This window comes from Ochotona princeps, chromosome X (assembly GCF_030435755.1).
Source record: "Ochotona princeps isolate mOchPri1 chromosome X, mOchPri1.hap1, whole genome shotgun sequence".
Taxonomy (NCBI): domain Eukaryota; kingdom Metazoa; phylum Chordata; class Mammalia; order Lagomorpha; family Ochotonidae; genus Ochotona; species Ochotona princeps.
The window spans coordinates 97246172-97268674 of record NC_080865.1 but is presented as its reverse complement, the minus strand read 5'-3'; the positions used below and the strand labels follow the sequence as shown (position 1 = coordinate 97268674).

The following is a 22503-nucleotide window of genomic DNA, read 5'->3' as shown; positions in this document are numbered from 1 at the left end:
ATGAGATAAGATATATAGATACACAATGAAAATACAAGACAGAAGAGTGAAAGGCAGAAATGAGATATTCCTGCAGTTCAGAGTATGTACTGTGATAAATACCCTGTCAGTATTTGCTTCCACAATTGTGAGAGGAAACAATAAGGTTATCTTTGAACTTACTATATAATGCTCTTTAAAGGTATTTTCCATTGTTTGAAAAAGGGGCACATTTGATCTATCATCATACTGTTAAGTATTTTGTAAGCCTAGTATTTTCCTAGGCCTTTTTTGACCTTTCATGCTGTGCCACAGACAAAAATTCAAGTCAGGCTGGACAGACACTGCTGATCGTTTCCTAGCATTTGATAAGCACATGGAAATGATCCTTGGTTCTTTCTTCCTCTCCATCTAGCCAGTCTATCACTAGATGCCAGAGGATATATCTCCTCGATATTTTTTGGATCCACTCTCTACTGTAATCCACCTCTCCAAGGAAGCTGGGGTTACTCTTTTAAAAACACGCATTAAGGGGCTGGTGTTGTAGCATAGTGATTAATGCTGCAATCTGCAATGCTGGCATCCCAAATGGAACCTGGTTCATGTGTGCTGGCTGCTCTGCTTCCCATCCCACTGCCTGGAGATGGCTTGGGAAAGGCAGAGGAGGATGACCCAAGTGTTTGGGGTCCTATCTCCCACAAGGGAGAGACCTGGGTGTAGCTCCTGCCTCTTGGCTTCAGCCTGGCTTGGTCCTGACCATTGTGGCCATTTGAAGGAGTGAAATAGTGAATCAAAGATCTCTGTCTCTCCCTCCCTGAGTATGTGTGTTACTCTTTCGTGTACACAAAAAAATATGTGAAACACTTAAAATCTTGCTGTGAATTCTTTGCAGCTCTCTTCGCACTTAAAGCACCATTCCAACTACTTGCCTGGCATTCCCTGCCTGCTTATACAACATCTCTGACCTGTGCATATAGCAGTCAGTCAAATTGCCCTTCGGTAAGGGCTGTATCCTTCTGCATGTTGTTCCCACTATGTGAAACGTTCTTCTTGGAATCCTGTTTCTGCTTCTGAAGTGGAAGTGCAAGATTCATAACGTGAACAAAGCTAACCCCCCAGTCTTGCAGGATATCGTAGCAAAACTTGTATGTTTCATGTGTAGGTCTTCCTGCAGTTATAATTAATAATGAATTGTAGAGGGCTCGACATAGCAGCATAGTGGCTAAATCTTTGCCTTACATCCGCCAGGATCTCATATGGTCACTGGTTTGTGTCATAGCTGCCCCGCTTCCCAACCAGCTCCCTGCTTGTGGCCTGGGAAAGCAGTCAAGGACAGGCTAAGGCCTTGGGACCCTGCACCGACGTGGGAGACCTGGAAGAAGCTCCCTGGCTCCTGCCTTCAGCTCTAGCCATTGCGGCCATATGGGAAACGAACCAGCACAAAGATCTTTCTGTCTCTCCTCCTCTTGTATATATGCCTTACAATTAAAATAAAAATAAATCTCAAAAAAGTTTAAAAAATGAATTGTAGAACCAGATGTTTCTGCTTCCTCTAGAATAAGATCAAAAGAGCATGCATGCTTTTATTTATTTACTACACATGTCTAATGATGGAGTCTAGTAAATTATTGGGCACTTTCGTAAATACTCAAGAATTATTTGTTGCAAAATAAAATTCCAAAATCATATACATTTTATTTTGTTCTGTTGTATTTGCTCATAAGATTTCTAATGTTGGAATGTTTGCAAAAGGAAAGAGTATTATCATGTAGGAGCTGTTAGAAGCGCGGCTCCAGGCTTCTGATTCAGAGCTGCTATAGCAGAAACTCAAAGTAGAGCCAGCAGTCTGTAGTCAAACATGCTTTTCAGGGTATGTGAATGCATCATATTGTTTTAGAACCAGTGTTGTTTAAAAATATTGAATAAAGCTTGACTTTGGTGTCTGAGTGTTAGCAGTTATAACAAGATAAAACAGACAGGGTGATTTAAACAACATACGTTTATTTCTCACAGTTCTAGAGACTAGGAGTCCAGTATCAAGGCTCTGGCTGATCTGCTGCCTGTTTAGGGTGTATCTTCTCCGTGTGTCTGAACATGGCACAGAGCAGAAAGGAACAGATAGCAAACACTCTGGCCTTTTCTTGTAACGGCATTAGCCTCATTCATGGTCTCTGCTCTTATAATCAGTCTCACAAGGTCACCTCACCTCTGTTTTATTGGTATTAGAATTTCTGTGTCTAGGACCCAGTGCGATAGCGTGGAGGTTAAGGTCCTCACCTTGAATGCCCAGGATGCCCTATATTGGCCGGTTCTAATCCCGGTGGCCCTGCTTCCCATCCAGCTCCCAGCCTGTGGCCTGGGAAAGCAGTTGAGGATGGCCCAAGACTCTGGGACCCTACACCCGTATGGGAGACCCGGAGGAGGCTCCTGGCTCCTGGCTTAGGATTGGCTCGGCTCCAGCCATTGCAGCCGCTTGGGGAGTGAACCATCGGACGGAAGCTCTTCCTCTCTGTCTCTACTCTCTGTATATCTGCCTTTCCAATTTAAAATAAATCTTTTTTTATTTTTTTATTTTTTTTTAAATAAATCTTTTTTTAAAAAAGAATTTCCGTGTCTAAATTTTATGAAGCGTACATTTGGTTCCAAGCAATGGCTAAGTAAAAACTGAGATACAACATATAGCTACTTACATTCTCATTGAATTAGCTGACATTTCTTCTGATCAGCAGCGGGTAGTTAACTACTTCTAGCATTTCTCCAACTCGCATTTTATTAGCTGATGTTGTCAGAGGTCTGACAAAATGTGAATAAGGTCTATTTGATCAGTGGGCAGTAGAAGTGTTTTCCAGTTCATCTGAATTAAAACTTTTATTTAATGCCACTCAAATCTAAGAAGTGGTTGAAAAGCTAATGATGTTTATGATTCTATTGTACATTGTTTTTGTTTTGCTATGGCCTCGGTTGTTTTTGCTTTTATACTTTAAAGCATTGATGAAGCACTAGTAAGGTTTAGATGTGCATATTTTTGGCTGTGTTTAGACTCCACAGCTGTGCTGCATCATCAGTGTGTCAGTGATAATAGAAGCCAAGAGTTCCATCCTGGTCTCCCATGTGAGTGGCAGACTAAGTCTGTGAATATACAGTGGATTAAAATTATGACTCTGTGAATACTGTTGAGAGGAAAAGGAGGAAACCGTATTGAGAGGAAGCAGGGAAAGCCATATTGTCTTAGAACTGTACCTATGGAGCACATTAGATCTGTTCTTTTTATATTTATTTTAAATAAGACTATAGTCTATTTGTCTTATTTCTACCCTTAGTTTGAGTCCTTCCTTTTTTCTGCTACTCTTGGAATTATTTTATTATCTTTATACTTATTTTGCTGTTGTTTTTCTAGCTCCTTCAGATATATGGTTTTACCTGGTGCCTTCCTAGTTTCTTGACACAGGCACTAACTACAATGAAAATTCTTCTTAACACTGCCTCGATTGTGTCCAATAAGTTTTTATATGTTGTGTTGATGCCTTTATTCATTTTAAGCAATTCTTTTATTCTTTTTTGATTTCTTCTGTAACCCATTGTTCATTTAGCAGCATGTTGTTCAGTCTCCAAGTATTTGCACTTCTTGTGCAGCTTTTGGCTTATTGGTCTCCAGATTCGCTCCCTGATGGTCTGCGAAGATACATGATATGATTTCAGATTTTTAAAAACATTTTTAAAACAGTCCTGGGGAAGGTTCCATGTACTGATGAAAAATGGGGTATTGTGTTTCTGTCTGTAAAATGAAGGGTTCAATGGATGTCAGTTGAGTCCATTTGCTCTAGTGTCTGGGTGAGGTCTGTTGTTTCCTTGTTGAGTTTCAGTCTCATGGATCTGTCCATTGAGGTATGGGGTGTTTAAGGTCCTCCACTATTATTGTACCATGGTCTGTTTCTCCCATTAATGCAATAATATCCTGCAGTTCCTCAATGTCTTCCTCAGTTACCTCTGAGGTGGACATAATCTTAGGCTCCCTTACAAGGAGGCATCAGTAACCTCATTCATTGCGCCTGTGTCTTTTTTTTACTCTTGGCCATTGCAACTCTGATCAGTGGATTCTTTTCCTTAGTGCTGGTTTTTTTAAGCTGTGTCATCCACAGATCTACAGGTTGGCATTATGGATCTCATTCAGTGCCCAGTTCTCCGTTTGTGTCACTCCTACCACTCGCTTTAGCAAGTTTCAGACCCTGGGTCCTGCACTACTCTTCTGCCATGGCCTCTACACCCCTGTGACTCATGTTGTGACCACAGTGTTCTCTGTTCAGCCTTTCTCCTGCTCCTGGTTCCACTAGTACCCAGGTTTAGGAAGACACCAGCTGTGACTTTAAACTAGGTCACAGGAATGTTAGTGGCGGCCGTTGCACGGATTTTTTTCTTTGCTCTTGTTGCTGTAACGTGCTAGCACTTACATCTGTGGGAAACCTGGACCTGTTTTGGATGGAACCCGTGTCATGCCAAATTAATCTGACATTTTTGGTGGGACCAGTGGAATATGTTGAGCAAGAAGCAAGCCATCTGCCCTGGCTTAATACGTGCACAGCTTATTGTTGTTGCTCCCCAGAGCCTTTGCCACAGTACTCAACATGGTGCCAAATGTGACACTGATGGGCATTTCGGCCACGAAATCCACCCTGTTCCCACATCTGTCTGATAGGGCTTTGCAGGACCTGCAATTCTATGGCTGGATTCACCTCCTTTGTTCCTGGTGATCACCTCTTTGCACCTGACTTCTGGTAGAGTTCTGATGGCTTCTGGGCTGCGTGTTCACTGCAGTGCTGCTTCACTGTCTCTGCTGCTTCCCCACATCCATGGCTGTGCAGGTGTCCATCTAACATCAGCTTTCCTTTCCAGTTTCCCAGGATTGCACTCTCTGCTTCTCCTCAGCCATCCTTCTCCATCCATTTTAGTGTGTTGTCACTCTTTTCCACCATCTTGCTCTCTCCAATTGTTCTTTAAATGTATGTGGGAATTTACTTGTCAGGCCATCTGATTCCGGGCTTTTCTGATTATTGTTCATTTGTTTGTTTTGCAAATGTTGTCCAGCTATTTCCCACATCTGCTATCATTCTCCAACATGCAAGCTTTTCCTTTTGTCTGTAGCTTCTAGAATTTGTCTGATCATTAAAACTTCTATGAAAATGTCTGGATAGAGTGTCCCTGATTTTTTTAGGGATTGAGCTTGGCAAGTACTCCCTAGCTAAAATTATTTTTAATATTTTTGTGCCTCTGTACTATGGCTCTTCTGTGAGAATAGTTACAGTCCTAAATATTTGCTTTTTTCCATAATTCCTTTCTGAGCTATTGCTCTGAAAGGATAACAGTCTGATAGGTGTTTTTTGGCAGGTTTTCATGCCTCAAGAGCTGAAAGCTTTGCAAAAGAACATCGCTTTACAATGTGTAAAGACTACCTCAAACTAAGTGCATAAAGGAGTTGTTTCCTAGAGATCATATTCCAAGGGAGTAGAGGAAAGGGGAGGAGGAATTAAAACAATTTTCAGTCTTTTCAAAGATTGATGGCCAAGATTGGCCAGCACCACAGAAACATTGTCACCGTCTGCTCTGCTGATTCTACCCACCCCATCTCTCTTCTTTAGCTGCAAAGAAGGAAAAAAAATAAGCAAACTTTAGCATAGCACTAGTATTTTTTTTATCCTAGTTTGCTTTATCAGTAGAGAAAACACAACTCATTGTGTTTTAGATGTGTTTTTAAAATTATTTTTATTTGAAACACGGACCTTACATAGAGCAGAGGAGAGACAGAGAGCTCTTCCATATACTGGTTTGCTCCCCAAATGGCTACAATGGCCAGAGTTGGACTGATCCAGAGCTAGGAGCCAGGAGCTGCTTGAGGGTCTCCCACGTTGGTGCAGAGGACCAAACCCTCTGAAGCTTTCCCAGGCCATAAACAGGGAGCTGGATCAGAAGTGGAGCAGTTGGTACATGAACAGGTTCCCATGTGGGATACTGGCATTTCAGGCAGGATTGTTATGCTATGCTACTATGCCAGCCCCTAGATGTATTTTAGATAATGGCAGACAGTATATCTACCATAAAAGTCAAATACACAAATGTAGGGGTTTTGTTTTTGCTATATAGATTTATTAATTAAAGTTGTGGCTAATGAAGTTTAAGGGATTCCATAAATTTGAGTGATATGTTGAAAAGGGGGAGCTCAAGAATATTTAGGTTTATATTCTTGTTTTTTCAATGTCATTGTCTAGTTTATTTCATGTTTAATATATTTGTCACATGGAATAATTTGTATTGATTTTTGAAACATGTTTTTAACTTGTTAGTAAACAATTTAAAATAGATTTTTAGAAAATTTACCATGGAATGCCTATTACATAGCTGACAGTTTGCTTGCTACACACTAATTTTAATGAACCAGTTTTTTTTTAAGATTTACTTATTTTCATTGGAAAGCCAGATATACAGCAAGATAGATAAGCAGTTAAAATGTAAAATAAAAGATAAATTAATGTTGGTGCAAATTTTTAAAAGTCCATGCATGTTTTTATACTATGCAATTCTCATGGACTTTTTGAAGACTCCATGCATTTATAAATTTCAAAAATCATCTTGCACAGAAATGAACTTGTTTTAGTTACTATTTTTATTAATATTTCCATGATACAGTTTTGTAGGCATAAGGATTTCCCTCTCTCCCCTTTTCCCCATTTCTTCCCCCTCCTACCATTTCACCTATTAATTTCATTTTTCATGAATTTTTAAAATTTTCATTTACTTACTTGAAAGGCAAATTAGCAGCAAACGAGAAAGAGACATTCCATTCACTGGTTCATTCTGCAAGCAGCTCAGTGCCTGGAACTGGGCCAGGCCAAAGCCAGGAACGCCGTCCAGGTATGGGCCATCAGCTACTGTCTCCCCAGGTGCATTTGCAGGGGCTGGGTCAGAGGGTGTCACAAGTGGTGACATAACCCAGTGCATCACAACACTGGCCCACTGTTGTATGTGCAAGGTAGATATTTATACCATGAAAGTAGCAACAGCAAGTAATTTTACATTTTATTAAATGTTTTTAAGGGATTTTAAAAATTGAATCAATGTTTGCCACCTTTGCAGCTTTCTTGTTTTTCTTTTATGTATTTAAAAGGCAAAGGGAAGGTGGACAGAGGCAGAGCCATCCTCCATCTGCTGGTCCTTCCCCACCTGGCTGCGATAGCCAGGGATGGTCCAGGCTGAAGCAGGACACTCATCCAGTTCCGAATTGGGTGCAGGGACCCAAGCACTTGGCCATCCTCTCCTACTTTCTCAAGCTCATTCACAGAGAGCTGGATTAGAAGTGGAACAGTTAGATTCATTATCATCCAAAATACAAAGAAACAGTAAATGATGGCAAGGACATGGGGCAAAAGGTACCCTAATACTTTCTTGGTGGGAATGTAAACTAGCACAAATGTTATGGAAGATTGTATGGAGATGGTTCAGATATGTGAAAATAGATCTACCGTAAGAACTAGTCATCCCACTCCCGGCAATTTACCCAAATGAAATTGTATCATCATATAAAAGATTTATCTGTACCCTAATGAGATCAAGATGCTGATCCACAGTGGCTTTTGTTTGGTTAGTTGGTTGGTTTTGTTTGGTTCTTAATGTAGTTTTCAACAAAGTTCTATTCAATTTACAGATGAGTATCAAGGAGTATTATTGTCAAATGATTAAAATAACATCTTTCACATGTTATGTCAAATCCATGATCAGATGTTCTCATAGTATCCTTTCTTCCCTTAATATGTATTCACATATAAGAATAAAACATTTCCCTAAATATCTTTACAGCTTTAATGTACTCAAATGCAAAAGGCAGCTCTAGATATTAGGAATTGAGCAATCTCCTATTTATTTAATTTCCTTCAAATGCCACTACAGTAGTAGGTGAACATCAGAAAGTATTAGGAAAAAAGTTATTACTGCATTTTTTTTTAAAGATTTAATCATTTTTATTACAGTCAGATATACACAGAGGAGGAGAGACAGAGAGGAAGATCCTCCGTCCGATGATTCACTCCCCAAGTGAGCCGCAACGGGCTGATGCGCGCCAATCCGATGCCGGGAATCTGGAACCTCTTCCGGGTCTCCCACGCGGGTGCAGTGTCCCAATGCATTGGGCCGTCCTCAACTGCTTTACCAGGCCACAAGCAGGGAGCTGGATGGGAAGTGGAGCTGCCGGGATTAGAATCGACGCCCATATGGGATCCTGGGGCTTTCAAGGCGAGGACTTTAGCCGCTAGGCCACGCCGCCGGGCCTGCATTTTTTTTTAAAAAAAGATTTATTTATTTAGTTTCATTGGAAAGTCAGCTATACAGAGAGGAGGAGAGACAGAGAGGAAGCTCTTCCATCCAATGACTCAAGTGGCCACAATGGCTGGAGCTGAGCCAGTCTGAAGCCAGGAGCCTGGAGTCTCCAGCCTCCTCTGGGTCTCCCACGCAGGTGCAGGGTCCCAAGACTTTGGGCCGTCCTTGACTACTTTCCCAGGCCATAGGCAGGGAGCTGGATGGGAAGTAAGGCAGCTAGGATTAGAACCGGCGCCCATATGGGATCCTGGCGTGTACAAGACGATTACTTTAGCCACTAGGCTACTGCACCAGTCCCTTTTTTGAAATTCTTAAGGAGTTTGGATACCAGGCAATGAGTGTGTCAGGGAACAGATGAGCCTCTAAGACGACTTTAATTTTCCTCGACCGCAAAATCAGATGATATTTCCTGAGGTCTTCTTTTGTTTTGCACTTGGATAATCTCACTTTTGTAATATTTAATGCATTTGCATTCTATCATGTATCAAGGACTGTGCAGATGAAAAAGATTTTCTGTTTGGCTGTTAATGGTTTCAGTGGGAGGAGCCAAGAAGTGTGAGTGAATACATTTAACTGGATTTTGTTTCCTAATTGCAGGCATCGCTACCAGATATGATAATAGTGCAAATATGGCAGGAGAAGAGGCACATGGGTTTTTATGCTGGTCAAGTAACTAGCTAAGTGTGTGTGTTTGTATTTCATTTGGTCAATGATTCTCAAATTGTCTTAAAGCTTTATCTAATTTGAGGGCCAATACCATGTCTCAACAGGCTAATCCTCAGCTTTCGAGGGACAGCAGGTCATATGGGCATCAGTTCATATCTTATGGCCTGCACAGCAGTGGAAAATGGCTCAGGTCCTTGGGCCCCTGCAGCCACATTGGAAGACACAGAGGAAGCTCCTGGCTCCTTGCTTGGAATCATCTCAGCTGCTGCTGTTGCAGCCATTTTGGAAGTGACCAATGGTTGGAAGATCTCTCTGTCTCTTCTTTCTGTAAATCTGCCTTCCCAATAAAAATAAATAAATCTTTTTTTAAAAGTTTCTTTCTATTTTGAAAAAGTACAGAGTTAAAGGTAGCTACAGAGAGACAGAGACCAAGACAAACAGGTCTTCATCTCGTAGTTCACTGTCCAGGTGGGCGCAGTGACTAGTACTGGGCCAAGCGAGAGCCAGGAGCTTCATCCAGGTGTCCCATGTGTGCGCCAAGGGCTCAAATGCTTGGGCCATCCTCTGACAATTTTTCAAAGCCATTAGCACGTAACTGGATTGGAAGTGGAGTAGCCAAGACACAAGCTAGCAGCCGTATGTGATGCCAGCCTCACAGGTGGTGGCTTTACCCACTGTGACACATCAGTTCTAACGCTCTGGTTTTTATCTTTACTAGAAGAAACGGTTAGAGCATTGCTTAAACTCTTTAAGACCACGTGCAAAAGTGATTCAGAATGGGGAGAGTAACAATATTAGCTGTCCACACAATTATATGTTATTCTCAAGATAAAATTATGAAGGATATGCAATTTTTCCTACAAAATGTATATATTTGGGGGGGATATTGTCTTGACCAGTTACTTGAAGTCAGATTATTTTTACTAAGGGTTGCTATAGCTGAAAACCAATAAATTTCTGGGTAATATCCATTGGCTACTGAATTTTCTAGGCTATGTGTTCTACACTTAGGATGGTGGTAGTGCTTAGAGGAAATTAAGACAAATCTCTGTACACTGGATTTCATATTTCTTCCTTTTTCCTGTTAGTTCCCATGTGACAGACACTGTCGTTGGTTGTGTTTTGGCGGTTGTATGACGTTAGAAGTGTTGTAAGAGGGCACAGCATGGTAGCCTAGTGGCTAAAGTCCTCACCTTGTACGTGCCAGGATCCCATATGGGCACTGGCTCTAATCCCTGCGGACTCGCTTCCCATTCAGCTCCTTGCTTGGGCCTGAGAAAGCAGTGGAGGATGGGCTAAAGCCTTGGGACCCTGCACCTGCGTGGGAGACCCAGAGGAGGCTGGAGACTCCAGGCTCCTGGCTTCAGACTGGTTCAGCTCCAGCCATTGTGTCCACTTGGGGAGTGAGTCATCAGACAGAAGATCTTCCTCTGTTTCCCCCCCACACTGTATCTGAGTTTCTGATAAAAAAATAATAAAAAGTATTGTAATGGTCTTCTGTTTTTTATGCCTGCATAACCTTCCACTGGACAGAGCCAGGGCATGTCAGCCTTGAGTGAGGCTTTGAGCCCCAACCTGTCCTTAGATGGCGAGAATTTGAGGAATCTCGAACTGCTAGCTCATCACTTCAGCATGTTTGTTAGTCTCATTCTGACTTGTATGCTCAGGATTTTGTAAAGCTACTCTTGCCTAGTTCCTGCTTTTTAAGACTGGCCATGCCTTTCTCTGCCAGAGACTCAGACTTCTTCTGCGGTGGGAAGTCCTTGTCTGGATTTACTCATTGGTATGCCAGGTTCTCCTATATGCTTTTTTTTTTTTTTAAGCTAGGCATTGTTGCAACTTGAACTGCATCTAAACTCATACCTGTGGTTGGGTCTTTGTTGCTCAACTCTGATACTGCTGATGCTCATTGCCTAACTGCCTTTCATTTGATTTCAATTTTTATTTCTGTTTACCTTCTTGCTGAGTATCCTGACGCTCATCACTCACCTTTGTTGTCCTCTCTGTTGCTGGTCTGTTTGCTTTTCTCATTACATGCTCTCTCTTAGCTTTATTTCCTCTCAGGCCTTGCCTCTGGGTCTGCTTATCAACCCTTCGTTCCCAAATGAAGAATATAAAGACATACAGGAAAAGAAACATGTAAGATCTAGTGTGCCATGCTACCTGCTTTGATTATGACAGTCAGTGATTACCTTTCACTGGGGCCTTTAGAATTGCTCAGCTTTTTTCTGCTGTACCTTATTTCATGATACTATAAATTTACTCCTGAACATTTGTTATTGGGCCAGTTTTTTTTAAATTGAATTTCACATAGTGCCCTTTCTACCACTTGCTGCTTTCCTGTGAAATGGGAAGCAGCTAGAATTATAAGATCTACATTCAAAGAGACCTTCAGAGGCATCCTTTTCCACGTCTGTTTAGTAGTTTAACAAGTCCTAAGAGGATCCATCAATCACATTTTGTAGTGGCTGTCACAATCAGTTTCTTGAACCAAAACCATCAACTCAGTTAACTCATTCCTGCTGTGTACAAAGTTGTTGAACATCTGTATTTAGCCAGGCATTGAGGGTGAGGGTGTGTGTGTGTGTGAGAGAGAGAGAAAGAGAGAAGAGAGAAAATGGATCTGAATCCACATCTGTCACTAGGGACTTAATACTCCAATGGAGAATAGGGAACTAGTCATGATGTCTAGCAAGAGAAATGTATTCTTTCTTTTTCATGACTGATGGTTCATAGAGGGACTCTATTCTGCCATTCCAGTCAATATCAACTTTCTTGCCTGCCACCAACTTTTCAGTACCCCCTGAAAGAGAGAAGAGCTCTTTGCCTTCTTTTGCTTTTCCCTTACTTGTTCTAAGAATAATGTTTTTACATGAAAATTGATTTGTTATTCTCCTGTTTGAATTATGCCCATTATGGATCCTATAGACTGCTGTCTAGTTTCTTGGCTTACTAAACCCTCAAACATTATTTACAGTTACATCTCCACATTCATTACACACCATTTCCCATTAGTCTGAGTGCCCCCAGAACTTTGTACAGTTTTATTGCTTTATTGTGTATGCTATTCTGCCAAACTGCAAGATGCTAGTTCTTTCATATCTTTACCAACTTTCTTATTGCATGACGATTTAAAATTTTCACTATTGTTCGTAGATAGTAATATCTTGTTTTATTCTGCATTTTTTTCTAATGAATAATGATTAGAGCCTGTCTGTTAACTCTTTTTTGATTGTGCAAGTTTTACTTATTTTCATTTACTTGAAAGAACAACAGAGATTGATTGATTTTCCTTTCATCTCTCCTCAAATGCCCAAAGTAGCAGTGCTGGACCTGGCCGAATCCAGGCGGCTTGAACTACCTGGGGATCTAACACCTTGTGGCAGATGGAAATGCACTTGAGCCATCATGTGCTACCTTGCTATGATACATTAGGAGGATGCTGGATTAGAAACATAGCTAGGAAAAAAATTAAAAATTATTAAAGAAGTGTGGGTAGGGTTTGTACTTACACACTGTGAAATGTGGGTTTCTCAGTTGATGGCTTAGCCTTGGTACACCACAGTGCCCATACCTCTTTGTGTGTGTGTGTGTGTGTGTGTGTGATTTTGAGAAAGTCTATTTTCTTCTTTTTTTATTATTTCATTTTATGACACATTTCCATAGACCCTGGGTTTCCCCTTATCCTTCCCCAAGCCCTCCCCCCATATTGATTTCCTCCATATTATTACAGTAGTACAGTTTATAAACAGTCATAATTCTATCATTGCAGGCATAGACCATGCAGAGTCCAGCATCTTATTGTCCAGATAAATTCAACAGTTTCATTGGGAGACCATCTTTGATCTGAAAGTGGAGATGGCAGAATAAAGATGCCCACACCTCTTACACAGTTTTGAGATTTCTTCATATATATGGATTGCCTCTCCTTTATCAGATGTTTCCCTAGTCTGTCTCTAGGCCTTCTATTTTTTAAAAATTAGAATCCTAAATAACACATTGATGAAATTCAAGTTTTCATTTTTCTGTGGTTCATAATTTTTCTGTCCTCTGTAAACAAGTTGTCCCCAAATCATGACGACTGTTTTTTCCAGATCTTTTACAGCTTTGAGATTTACATTTTGGTCTGTGATCTATTTCAAGTTGATTGTTAAGTATAATGTGAGCTACAGGTTGAGTTTCATTTTTAAAATAGATGCCTTCTTTTTCCAACTTCACGTGCTATGAACTCTAAACGACTACCCTTTGTTAAGTTGGAATTTTTTCAAGAACTGATTTACCATTTATGTGTGGATCAGTTTCTGGACTCTTTCTCTTGCATATAAAAAATTAATTTGTGTTTTTAAAAATATTTACTTATTATTTGAAAGGCAAAATTAGAAAGGGATAGATAGGGATCTTCCAACCACTGGTTCACTCTTGAAATGACTGAAAAGTTGGGGCCAGATGAGACTAGAGCTAGGAGCGCAGAGCTCCATCCAGGTCTCCCAAATGGATGAAGAGGCCTGAAGACTTAGGCCATCTCCTGCTGGGTTGGAAGCAGAGTAGCTGGGAATCAAACTGGTACAAGAATACGGGATACATCTGTTCTAAGCAGTTGCTTGCTGTACTGCAACACCCAGCCCTCTCCTCCATTCATGTATGTGCTTATCCCTTAAAAATGTATGTGCTTATGTATTTATTGGAGAGCGAGCAAGCGAGCAAAAGAAAAATCTTTTATCCACAACCAGGATTCGGCAGTACCAAAGCAAGGAATCCAGCACTCACTCAATTCAGATCTTCCGTGTGTGGAAAGTACCCTAATACATTTGAATCACATCACCTGCTGTTTTGCAGAGTATGCATTAGTAGGGAATCGGAATCAGAAATTGACCTGGAACAATCTGTTTTATTGTACTGTACTGAACCTCCTTTTGCTGTTGTGAAGAGTGCCTGTGTGATGAAATGAAGTGAGGTGAATGACATGGGAGTTGTAATGTAACATGAGGTTACAGTTGACCTTTGGGTAGTGCTTTGGAAGGAGAATCATCAGTCTGTGCAGTTTGAACATGGGTAATTGGAACCACAGAAAACTGAACTGTGGATAGCAGTGATTACCGTATGTAATAACAGTACTCCTCTGATCCATGAACACACAGTAATTGCTCTATAACTTGATTTTTTAATCCATGTTTTTGTAATGTACAACAGTAAATTTTACGCTGTCAATTAGATTGGTTCCCAACTGTTGCATGTTTGGCATCACTGTTCTATGTTGAAATGTGAATTTTTGATACTAATTTTATATTCTCTAACTTATATTTTCTAATTAGTAATCCAAAGTCACCAATTAGATCTTGTAGTTTTGTAGTTTCTTCTGGATTTCTACATATATAATTGTTTTTTATGAATAAAGACAGTTTTATTTCCTTCTTCCAGAATGTGTGTGGCTTTCTCTTTGCTTTATTGTGGTAACTATGGTATCTAACTAGTACAACTAATGTAAGAATGATAGGAGTAATTGCTTTGTTTTCTTTTGGTCCTAGAGTGTATTATTTAGGCATTCACCATTAAATATGAATTAGCTTGGGTTTTTCATGAATGCCTTTTATCACTCTAAGAAGTTCACTTCTAATTCTAGTTAAATGAGTTTTCTTTTCTTTCATAAATGCTGGCTGAATGAATGTCTCAAGCCAAAGTCAGGAGCCAAGAGATTCTTTCCAGTCTCCCATTTGGGTGGCAGGGGCCTAAGCACTTGGACCATCTTTTACTGCTTTCACAGATACATTAACAGGGAGCTGGATCAGAAGTGGAGCAGCCAGGCTATGAACCAGCACCTGTATGGGATGCTGACATCACAGCAGCTTTACCCACTGTACCACAATGCTGGACCCTGAGGTGATGTCTTAGTAATAATTTTGTTTCATGAGTCGTAGGATCTCCTTCATTCTAGTTAAGAGAAGAGGAAGTGCTAACCTCCTGCCTGTTATCAAGTAGTATGCTTTCATTTTATTTCCATTTGGTCAATAGACTAACAAAAGGGAGCAAAGGGAAAGCAAACCAACATGGTGAGTATGTGCTGGGCAATTTGTAATTTATCTGTTTAATAGGAAAGTGAGATACATCAAGTAATTTGTGGTTCTTGAGTCTTGCAGCCAGTAAATGGTACAGTCTGAATTTTAGGGCAGCCTTTTGGAGTAAATTCTGTTAAAGGGACATTACATGGTATTGCCTCTCTTTGAAAGTGATTGAGTGTGTGAGAGAGAGAGAGAAAAGAAAAAAAAGAAAAAGAAAATAAAGAATATATTTGAGCGGGAGGAACAAAAGAAGCCCTCTCTCACCTTGCATTACTGTCTCTGCTTGTAGGTATCTAGGTTTGAGTCTCAACTTTGTCATTTAGTTAAATCACAGCATATTTGTCTCGGAGCCCGATTTAAAACAAAATTGAAGTATAGACTGTTACTATTGTGTTGTATGAAAAATACAGATAATATATGTAAAAATGCCTTGGAAATAGAATGTGCTCAATGTGACAGTGTCCGTTACTCTCATCATCAACGGCCGGAGCTGAGCCAGTCCAAACCCAGGAGCCAGGAGCTTCCTCCAGGTATCCCATGCGGTTGCAGGATCTCATGGCTTTGGGCTGTTCTCTACTGGTTTCTCAGGCCATAAGCAGGAAGGGAAGTGGAGCAGCTGGAACATGACCCAGTGTCCATATGGGATCTTCGCACTTGCAAAGTAAGGATTTAGCCACTGAGCCATCATGCTAGGACCTACCCTTTGGTAGGAGAGAGTATTCAAGTGTTGATCAGTAATGTGTATAGAATAATTATTACACTTTGACTAGCCTTTACTAAAATATTGGGGAGTAAAGCCAGGCCTATCTGCATACTTAATAACAAAGTTAGCATGAATTCATTTTTATATCTTTTCCAGTGAGTAGACAAGATGAAGTCATGCTCTGTTCATACAAAACAGTGCTTTGAAAACACATGCCCCTTTCCCACTTAAAACGTTCTAGATCTCCCATTTCTCATAAGACCAAGTCTAGGCTTTTTACAAGGACATAGAAGGCCACGTCTGATTTGGCCCAGCTTTTCCCTGCATACTCATACTTTCTTAGAGTACATTAGGTAGTACTGCCCCTTGGAATGTTCATAATCCATAATAATTTTCCATTGGCTGTTTACTTGTACTGAACCTCTGTGTTGAATCCCGTAATAGGCTGAGTCCTCCAAAAAACAGTTGGTCATCCTGGCAAGTATTTATTAGGGTAACATATCTGTGAAAGAGACAACAGTGAAGGAGATGGGAAGGGTTGAGTGTGCCATCAGTCAGAATGAAAGTCCTAGTGAAAGAGAGAGGTAGGGTTAATTAGGCAGTTTATACGTTGCTATGCAGTTTCTGGGAGATCCAAAAAACCTGCTAGGGAGTCCTTCCCTAGCAGGGAAGTTCTGTATCTTCCAATAATAGTTTACTTTGGTATCACTATACTTCCTCATTTGATAGAGTTAGATTTGAGTTAGGACTTCAGCACAGACATTAGGATGAATTTGCGGGAGTGATGGGACCCTTCATCAGTTGTGACATTAGGATGAATTTGCGGGAGTGAACCCTTCATCAGTGAACCCTTCATCAGTTGTGCTGATAGTTGTAGGCCTTTAAATGCCCTCCATTTAGCTGTCACAAATACCTTTCCTCTTGTGTTTAATTCACACTACTTATCCTCCTCCCCCCCCCCCCCCCCCCCCCCGTGCTACTTATCCTTGAAAGACCAGCTTTAAATGTTTCTTCTTTCAGGAAACTTTTCTTTAAAGGAATATCTCAAAATGTCCATGATCATTCCACTCTCCACGGTGATGATCCTCTTAATCATTGCCTGGACATTCTCTAATATGTCTATTTTGTTTGTACCTCTTCTGCTTATTACATGGCCAAACATCTGGTAGATTGAATGAATTGATAGGACATGGGCAAACATATCAAGGGAGAAGTTAGTTGAGGCAGAATAAACTGCTTGAGCGAAGCCAAAGAGGGAGAAAAATGGACAGTTTACATTGCAGTTAAAACTACTCTGTAGTCTGTAATTTTTTTAAAATAAGTGTATCTTGCCCAAAAGCTGTCATTTTAGGGAAAGTATATTATGATGCAAAACAGTGGAGAAAGGAGTGTCTTCCTGGCAGTTGCAAATGATTCATGTTTAAGAACTTTGTTGAGAACAATGTTTTGAGTATTTCCTGAGAGACTTCTTTCCTGAGAGGAAACAGTTGATGGAAATGGAATTTTACTGCTGCCAGGAAAAATATGATAAAGATCAAATCTCATGCAACTACTACCAGAATAGAAATTTTCGTAGAACAAAACGATTTAAATGTCCTAGCTAATATTCATATGTATTTAGTTTTCATTGCAGCTGAGGTGTAATTTTGAAATGATTGACTGATTTGGCCATGCATTTTGTGGTATATAAATTAATAGAGATTATTTTATCCTGATGTTTGCTGACTCAGCCAGATGTTGGTCATAATTTTGATAGTAGTGAACAGCATCCTCAATTTCAGTATCACTACTTGCGACCTACCACTGTCAAATGTTACCATAAAAGGTAAAGGTGTTGACAATAATGCCACCCTCCAAAATCGCTCTTTATCAGCAATTAAAGATCCAGTCTTGAATTTCAGTGAATGCTCAACTCTGGAGACCTGAGTTGAACCATGTGTGATGCAGGTGTCCCTTTCTGCCTTGGCTCAAGTTCATCCTATGTCATCTGCCTCATCATCTTTCCATGTCATCAGCCATTGAAAGGGTGCAAGTTTATTTGTAATGTGAATGGAATAATGGCATCTGTCTCATAGGGTTGCTGTGAGACCATTCAGGGAAAACATGCTTAGTCTTTAGATAGTGCATAGCTTTGAGTCAGTGCTCAAAAGACTGGTAGCTAGGTTTTATTATTATCCAGTATAAGTTTAAGTCTGGGGCTGATACCTATTTAAGATAGTTTATTTGAAAAGTAGAATTACAGATAGGTATAGAGAGATCGTCCATCTGCTGGTATTGCCCAATTGGCCAAAACAGCTGAGGATGAGACATGCTGAAGATAGAAGACTGGAACCCAATTTGGGACTTACGTGCATGGCAGTGGCTCAGGGATTTGGGCTATGTTTTGCTGCTTTTCCAGGCAAAAACAAATAATCTATCTGTTGCCTACAGGAGACACATCTCACCAGCAAAGATCAGCAGAAACTGTATCTCTTGGATTTTGATGTTTTTGTTTATTTTTTTCATTTCTACAAAACATTTTTCATTGACTCATAGGTCAAACAGTAGAAGGCTCTTGAGTTTTCATTTCTTCATAGACACATTAGTCATTCAAATAGCATGTTATTTAACTTCATGGCATTGTAAATGTCCATTTTTTCTTCCTCTTGTTGATTTTGTATTGTGGTTTTTCATTTAAGGGGATATATAGTGACTGTGTCATGGAGACTATCATATCCAGATGTGAGGATACAATGCAGTATGATTCTCTACTTCCAAATATGAACTCCCAATGAACCTGTTTACTATATCTTGACTATAGGATGCTGGACTCTGCTGTTGTCCATGCCCGCAATGATGGACATAGGACTGTGTATGAAGAACTGTACTATAGTAATTATGTGGGGGAACTCAGTGCGGGGAAAGGGCACTTTGGGAGGGGGTAAGGGAAAGCCCAGAGCCAATGAACTGTGTCATAAAATAATAAAAACATGAAAAAAACCCAGTAATTTCATTCATGTATGACTATCTCATATTTTATGTTGACTTGGATAGGTAGAACATAAAAATGTGACAACCAGTCATCAGAGTTTTTTTTTTTTTAATGTTATGAAGCATTATCTGTGGTTCAACATTTTTGAAGCTGCAGAAGGGGGGCCAATATTGTGGGACATCTAGTTAAACTGCCTTTTGTGGTGCCATCAACACATTCAGAACTTCAGTTGTTATCAAGGCTGAATAACTTCTGATGTAGCTCCCTGCGGATGCACCCGGGAAAGCAGCAGGTCATGATTCAACTGGCACCCATGTGGGAGACCCAAATGGACCTCCAGGCTTCTGGCTTCGTTGTGGGCATTTAGGGGAGTGTGTCAGTGAAATGAGATCACTTTATGTCACTCTATCTCTGTCTGGCAGAGATCTTCCATTTGCTGATTCACTCCCCAAAAGGCTGCAACAGGTAGGGCTGGACGAATCCAATGCCAGGAACTGCCCGGTCTCCCACATCAGTGCGGGGTTCGAAGTTCTTGTGCCACTCTCTGTGCTTTCCTAGAATATTAGGGATCTGGATAAAAAATGGAGCTGCTGGAATATGAACCGATGCCCATATGGGATGTTACCATGCCACAGCAGAACAGCATAAGTCTTAGGGAAAAAAAAACTATTTATGAAGTTTACGTTCCCACTTCTTTTGTAGCCCTCTCCCCCAGTGGTGATGATTTTTCAGTTGTCTAAGATTTTAATGTTTATAAAGTACATGCACACAAAACATGCATTCATCTTAGTGTATACAATAGAAACCATACACAATATTCTTCAATTTTATGTTTATTTTATTTATTTTGGAGGTATGGGAAAACAGGGGAAAAAAAAGAAACCTCCCATCCCCTGGTTTCCTTCTCAAATGCCCCACAGCAGCTCTGCTTGGGCAAGGCTGAAATGGGGTGCTGGGAACTCACATCTGGGTCTCTTATGTGAATGGCAGACCACTGACCATTTGAGTCATCAGTTGTTGCCTATCATGGTGTGCATTAGCCAGAATCCAGAATTGGGAATGATGCTAAGACTCAAACCCAGGCACTCTGGTGTGGGGTGCTGGCATCCCAAATAGCAGCTTAACTAGTTATGCCACAATATTTGCCTTCATTTTTTTAAAGGATTTATTTATTTTTGTTGGGAAGGCGGAGAGACAGAGAGGAAGATCTTCCGTCCAATGATTCACTCCCCAAGCGGCCGCAACAGCTGGAGCTGAACCAATCTGAAGCCAGGAACCAGGAGCTTCCTCCAGGTCTCCTGTGTGGGTGCAGGGTCCCAAGGCTTTAGGCCATCCTCGACTGCTTTCCCAGGCCACAGGCAGGGAGCTGGATGAGAAGCGGGGCTGCAGGGATTAAAACTGGTGCCTATATGGGATCTTAGCACGTACAAAGCGAGAACTTTAACCTCTACACTATCACGCCAGGCCCATCGTCCTAATTTTTTCAAGGCAACTTCGTTGAAGTATCATTGTTATAAGATGCTGTATATTTATTTAATAAGTAAAATTTGATAAGTTTGAACATGTGTGCACACCAGTGAAATATCTTATAGTTAAGGAAATGGACACATCCGAAACGTTTTTAAAGTTTCCTTGTACCTTTTAGGTTTGATGTTGTAAGAACATTTATTGTGAGATTTAGTCCCTTAGCAAATTTTCTGGCATATATAACACTGTTAATTACTACGTTGTACAGCAGAACTGTTGGATTTATTAATTTTATATCTGAAACTATATTCAATGAACAACAACTTCCCAGTTACTCCTCCCTCTAATCATTGGCAGCCACGCTTGTAGTCTTCCACGTCTGAGTTTGATTATTTTAGGCACATTTGTAAGTGGGCTCATGCAGTATTTATTCTTCTGTGACTATCAAATTTCATGTTTTTTGGGTTATGGTTTGCTGTTTGAAATGGGAGGAGTTCCTTCCTTTTAAAGATCAAATAATAATCTATTGTATGAGCTTATCACATTTTCTTAATATATTCATCTTACAAATGGCATTTAGGTTGCTTTGGTATCATGGCTACTATGAATAATGCTCCAAATCAATGTGGGAATGCATTCATCTCATCAAGATCCTGATTTGTATTCTTTCGTATACAACCAGGAAGGGGCTTACTGAATGATATGATACCTTTTAAAAAAGACATTTGTTGGGCCCGGCGGCGTGGCCTAGTGGCTGAAGTCCTCGCCTTGAAAGCCCCGGGATCCCATATGGGCGTCGATTCTAATCCCGGCAGCTCCACTTCCCATCCAGCTCCCTGCCTGTGGCCTGGGAAAGCAGTCGAGGACGGCCCAAAGCTTTGGGACCCTGCACCCGCGTGGGAGACCCGGAAGAGGTTCCTGGTTCCTGGCTTCGGGTTGGCGCGCACCTGCCCGTTGCGGCTCACTTGGGGAGTGAATCATCGGATGGAAGATCTTCCTCTCTGTCTCTCCTCCTCTCTGTATATCCGGCTTTCCAATAATAATAATAAAATCTTTTTTTAAAAAAAAGACATTTCTATGTATTATTTATTTATTTATTCAGAAAGGAGAAAGAGGGAGAGAGATCTCCCATCAACTGGCTCATGCTCTAAGTTCCCACAAAATCCAGGGGGCTGGGGGGCCTGAATGAGGCAGAAGGTGGGAGACAGACTCATCCTGGATCTGCAATGTGAGTGTCAGGGACCCAAACAACTTAAACCACCACTAGTTGCTTCCCAGGGTACATGCTAGCATGAAGTTAGAATAGAGAACAGAACCAGGATCTTGAGCCCAAGCCCTCTGATGTGAGACCCAAGCGGTGTCTTAACCATCAAGCCAAATGCTTGCCCTGGTAGTTGCACTTGTAAATTTTTGAGAAACAGCCATAGTGTTTGCTATGGCAACTGTGCCATTTTACATTCCTACCAATAATGTGGAAGGATTCCAGATTCTCTACATCCCTGCCAATGTTTATTTGTTTTGTAAGAATTCTAACAAATACGAGATTACATTCTGGTTTTGATGTAATAACTTTAATGAGAACATTGTAACATACCCATTGAGGGTTGATCTCGTGTAATGTCAAGCCTTCATTTGCTCAATTTAGGTTGGTGAACAAATCTGTCTTCTATGAAGTTTCTAAAGAACTATATTTGGGTATACCTAGTAGAGAGATCCATATGGGTTTCCTACAGGCCCTGTACAGCATGGTACCAAAACAGCTCATTATCACTTACGTTCACAAGTCTGGTCCTTTTATATTCCCTGTCTGGGTGGTGATGTCCTTATTTACCCTGTTATCCTAGCTCTGGACTTCTAAGTTCATCAGATCTTCTCCCAACCTAATATACTCTTTTCCCCTTTTTATGGCCACAGCTATCATCCAGATAAAAATGAGAACTTGATAACTGACCTAGTTAAAATAGAGAGCTTACTTCGGGTCTGAGGTTAGAAGCCTTTTTAGCCTTTTAAGAATATGAATGCTTTTATAGAAATTCTGGTTGATCTTGAGCCAGTGGATCTGACCTGCATGAGATCCTTTTTAGCTTCTTGCTCTGTTTTTGCCAGATTTAGAACCCTGTATCTTTTGCAGCCAGGAAAGAAATTAATCTGGTCCTGTAAAGAATGGCAGCTAATCAGTATAGGCACACCTTCAATTACATGAAATCTGATGTAGAATATTAAACTGTGTCTACGGCCATACCACCCTGAACACGCCTGATCTTGTCTGATCTCAGTACTTGGATGGGAGAATATTAAAC

General features: G+C 40.7%; 1 protein-coding gene across 8 annotated transcripts in view; it reads left to right on the top strand.

Moving 5' to 3' along the window:
• ATP11C (ATPase phospholipid transporting 11C) overlaps positions 1-22503 on the top strand; it is a 167377-nt gene that overhangs the window by 17506 nt on the left and 127368 nt on the right. The window contains exon 1 of one of the 8 annotated variants that reach the window (XM_058659042.1): positions 14569-14883. The exons of the other annotated variants lie outside the window; for them this stretch is intronic. Coding sequence (XP_058515025.1) covers positions 14869-14883 — 15 coding nt within the window. The 5' untranslated portion in view covers positions 14569-14868. Of the gene's footprint in view, positions 1-14568; positions 14884-22503 lie in introns of those variants that run through there. 8 annotated transcript variants of the gene reach the window in all.